This window comes from Arabidopsis lyrata (genome assembly GCF_000004255.2).
Source record: "Arabidopsis lyrata subsp. lyrata unplaced genomic scaffold ARALYscaffold_3, whole genome shotgun sequence".
Classification (NCBI taxonomy): domain Eukaryota; kingdom Viridiplantae; phylum Streptophyta; class Magnoliopsida; order Brassicales; family Brassicaceae; genus Arabidopsis; species Arabidopsis lyrata.
In genome coordinates, this window is record NW_003302553.1 from 5,130,191 (window position 1) to 5,134,376 (window position 4,186).

A 4,186-nucleotide genomic window follows, 5' to 3' on the forward strand; every position below is an offset into this window, starting at 1 on the left:
TTGATATAAAGCTTTTATATATCATTAATTAAATAAGTTAATATTTAAGGTTACAAATATAAGGTTATATAGTTTTAGTTGCAATGAATTTGCGAAAGTTCTTGTAGCACTATTGGCAAATTGCATTAAGTCTCTCTAAGAGGTTGCTAGTACGAACCCATTAATCCTTTATACTTTGGCAATTTTTTTTCTGGTTTTTCATTATCAAAGGGTAATATGGTCATTCGACCGTCATCTTCATCCCCTGCGATTTTCAAAACCCTAGCTATGGCCGCCACTCTTTTTTGCTTCGTTAATAATCATCGTTTTATCTAATTTTTCACTTGGATTTTGCGAATTCATGGACTATTCAACACAAATCATCATTATTATCACATAAAATGATAAAATTAAGAAATATTGAATTTCAATAACGTAGCCACCGTTCACGCTTCCGATCTACACCACCACGCTTCCAACTCCGAATCGTCGCTTCCACCGCGGTTCCAAACGGCTCATTTAGAGAATCGCGATTCGGAGACGATTCCGAGCGATTCCAGGCGCTTCCGCTTCCGCTTCCGAAGCGAAAAACGCAGCTCCACCGGCGATTCCATGCTTCTTAGATTATTACCTTTCCTCAGATTGGTCACGCAACTAATAATTAATTTTGATTAAATTACGAAGACTATATATATGGATACATATTATCATTGAGAATCCATAGATGTGGGACAGTTAAACCTCCACATGTTGTTCACTCGGGTCGTATATATATAAACATGTGCTGGTGTTTCTACATAATCATAGTTGATTAAACATAAAACGAAGGTTACCTAAAAAAATGTCTAAACCACTATGTGTAATGTGTGAATTAGATATGTGCCAACGGTTCAAATAAAGTGAGATCACATATAAATGAAAAAGTGTTAGTATTTGCCCTTTTTGTAACCAACCCATTTGTCTACTAGCTGAAGATTCACCATGTAAACCGAATTCATAGGTGATTAAATTATGAACGCAAGAAAACAAATGTTGGTTTCAATATAGTTTTGTGGCCTAGGCATCTACTATATAATACTGTATTGGGCTTGGATCAACTCAAGCTAGTGTTTTGAATCTGAAAGTATGTAACTACAGATGCAAACCCACATGGTTTTATTACTTTTTTCAGGACATTCAATTATTTTTCCTTTACTTTTACTATGAATTTTTGAAATTAAAAAAAAAAAAAAAAAAAAAAAAAAAAAAAGTAACAGATAACTAGAAAGAGTTAGTAACGGGTAAAAAATATTCTAGTAACGGCCACAGATTACAGATTATCATACTATCCCCTTTATATTGACGACTTTGTCCTTCCGATAATATCGGTGAAACATCAAAATCCTCTCCTTTTTCTTAGCTCAATCCGTAAATAAACTTGAACAAAAAATAAACTGGAATCACATCATAATTCATATAAACCCAGAAATTGTGCATACATTAAGATCCAAAGTGATGCAAAATTTTCCATATAAAACTTCTTCACAAGAATTTCAAACCGATTCTTAAAACCGGCGAAAAAAATTAGGAAATTTGCAACAACAAGAAAAAGAAAAGCCCTAAATTCGTCTCTTCTTCCACTTTTGGATCCAGGAAACAAAAAAAAAATTATGTACCTATTTACATCAAAACGACCAAGTATGATGACTCATCAGTATCAGAACAAAAACAACCAGATCTAGAAAAAAAATAACTTGTCTAACTACCAAGATTCCTTCTAAAAAAAAAGCTTCTTCTTCAATTCGCCTCGTCGCCGATTAGATCCTGAACATCAATCGGCACCGGAAGTCCAAGACGAAGCGATTCCATGATTCGTTCGAAGACAAGTACATGGCAAGGGATTTGTAGCACTCCTTTTTGCTCGTATCCATACTCTTGAGCAGATCGGTTTAGTAAACCGATGAAAACCGGATGGTTAAGTAGCTCGGCGCTAACGACGAACCTCTCCATCTCGTCACCTACGTAGACCGGTACGTGTCCTTCAGGAACCGAAGAGGTCTGCTTCTTTGAGCGGCGAGACACCGAAGAACGGAGGAATGATTCGGAACGGCGGCTAGGTCGTTGTGAATCGGAGCGGAGGAGACTGTATTGAGCGGAATCAGCGACGCGAGAGAGACGGCGGATCAGTTGCTTCATCTTCTTCGTGTTATGATTTGAGAGAGAAGAGGCGTAACTTTTGCTGATTGGTGAAACGGATTTTTGAGGATTCGAGAGAGAATGTGAGAGATTTTGTGAAGGAGGGTGAGGGAAGGTTTTGGATTTTATATTGAGGTGAGGGTATTTTGGGGATTTTGTATTTGATAAAGTTGGTACGGGGAAGGAGTACTTGCCAGGTACACACACTTAACTCGTAATTTTCCACTCACTTTGAAATATATATTAAATCCTAGTTGATGAAAAAAAAAAAAAAATTAAATCCTAGTTTATACTGTATGACCCCAAAAAAAAATCATAATTTAAAAAAGAGAATATCGTTGATTTTTCTTAAGAAAAAGGAAAATATATTAGATATATACTCACGATCCATTTTACATATTTATTCATTGATGTAGTTCTTTAACTTATTGTTTCATGTTTTTTTATTCTTTTAGATAACTGTTTGGATTTTGATTAAAAAAAAAAAAAGATAACTGTTCCTGCATTATCTTAATATTAATACAAATTTAAATATAGTGATATTATTGTATCTTCTCATAATCTCTATACTATTAAAAGAGAAGTACAAATGAAAATAGATCGGGTTAAAATTAGAAAATTGACCCGAAATTCTGAAATCGGATCTTTGAATTTTTTTTGGAATATAAATTCGAATTAATAATGAAAAATCGAAATAAAATCAAATATTTATGGAAATCAAATAAAATCTGATTGTACTTATGGTAAATTGGTAACTAATAATAAAAGCATATTCCGAACAATATTATACATTAATTATGTATAATAAATTTGTTCATATATTTTTGGGACTAATTCCATAACAATCAACGTTTTTGTCATTAATTTCACTCATTTTAGCCAATTATCATTAATTGAAAGATATTTTATTTGCTTCTAAAGATTTCTAGAATATTTATCACAAATAACACATCTGTTTTATAAATTAAATTGATATTTTTATTTTGGTCATGTAAATTAAATTGATATTTTTATTTTGGTCATGTAAATTAAATAGATATGAAATCCATGTAACTAATTTTAATTTAATTAGATTAAATCGAAATTATGATATTTTCATACCTATAGCTTACCAAAGAAGTTTAATTTTCAATTTATAAAGATTTATTGAATATGATTTTAGAATTATTCAACAAGATGATAAGTATTTATTAAATTTTGTGAATCATGAAAAATAATAATTAATTTTTAATCATTATACTTCATCTTTCAATCTCTCATCTAACAAATAAGATACATATTCTATTATTACTATGTCCAAACTTCATTTTGTTGTATGACTAAATAATATTCCTATTAGAACTGTCAAAGCGAGTTGATTCGTCCCGTTAAGTCCGTTTTGCGATAGACAAAAAATATTTTGACTTGTAGTTAGTCGGTCCGCACGACCCGCGGGTAGCATATATAAAATACAAACCCGTCCCGCGAATGTATTCGGATTTGCGGGATTGTCCATGAATTTTGTTTAAATAATTTTAAAGTAACCGAAATTTAAAATACTACTAAAATAAATAAATAAATAAAAATACTATTAAAAGTTAGGAGACTCACAAAAATGCCCCTTTTTCAATACCCCTTTTCAAAAATGCCCCATTTGGCTGTCCATTTTTAAAAATACCCCCTTTTATGTACAAAATGACTAAATTACCCTTCTTTTAATAAAATATATCACAAATATATAAGGAAATATAACAAAATTAGGTCCACAAAATACAAAATATTTTTTGGCGGGAAAAGTGATCCCGCAATTTTTCCCGCCAAAACACTTGTAAAAACTTGTAAAACCTTTAAAATACCTTGTAAAATTTTCCCGTAAAATTTTTTCCCGCTAAAAAATTTTCCCGCCAAAAATTTTTTTTTGCGGGAAAAGTGATTCCGCAATTTTTTGGCGTTAAATTTTTGGCGGAAAAATTTTTTGGCGGGAAAAATTTACAAGGTATTTTAAAGGCTTTTTACAGGGTATTTATAAGGTTTTACAATGTATTTTAAAAGG

The 4,186-nt window shown here is 31.6% G+C and overlaps 1 protein-coding gene across 1 annotated transcript; it reads right to left on the reverse strand.

Moving 5' to 3' along the window:
* Positions 1–1,413: 1,413 nt before the first annotated feature.
* LOC9320995 (auxin-responsive protein SAUR72) lies at positions 1,414–2,398 on the reverse strand. Its single transcript, XM_021033814.1, has one exon. The coding sequence runs from the start codon at positions 2,152–2,154 to the stop codon at positions 1,756–1,758; it is 399 nt and encodes a 132-aa protein (XP_020889473.1). The 5' UTR covers positions 2,155–2,398; the 3' UTR covers positions 1,414–1,755.
* Positions 2,399–4,186: the final 1,788 nt, after the last annotated feature.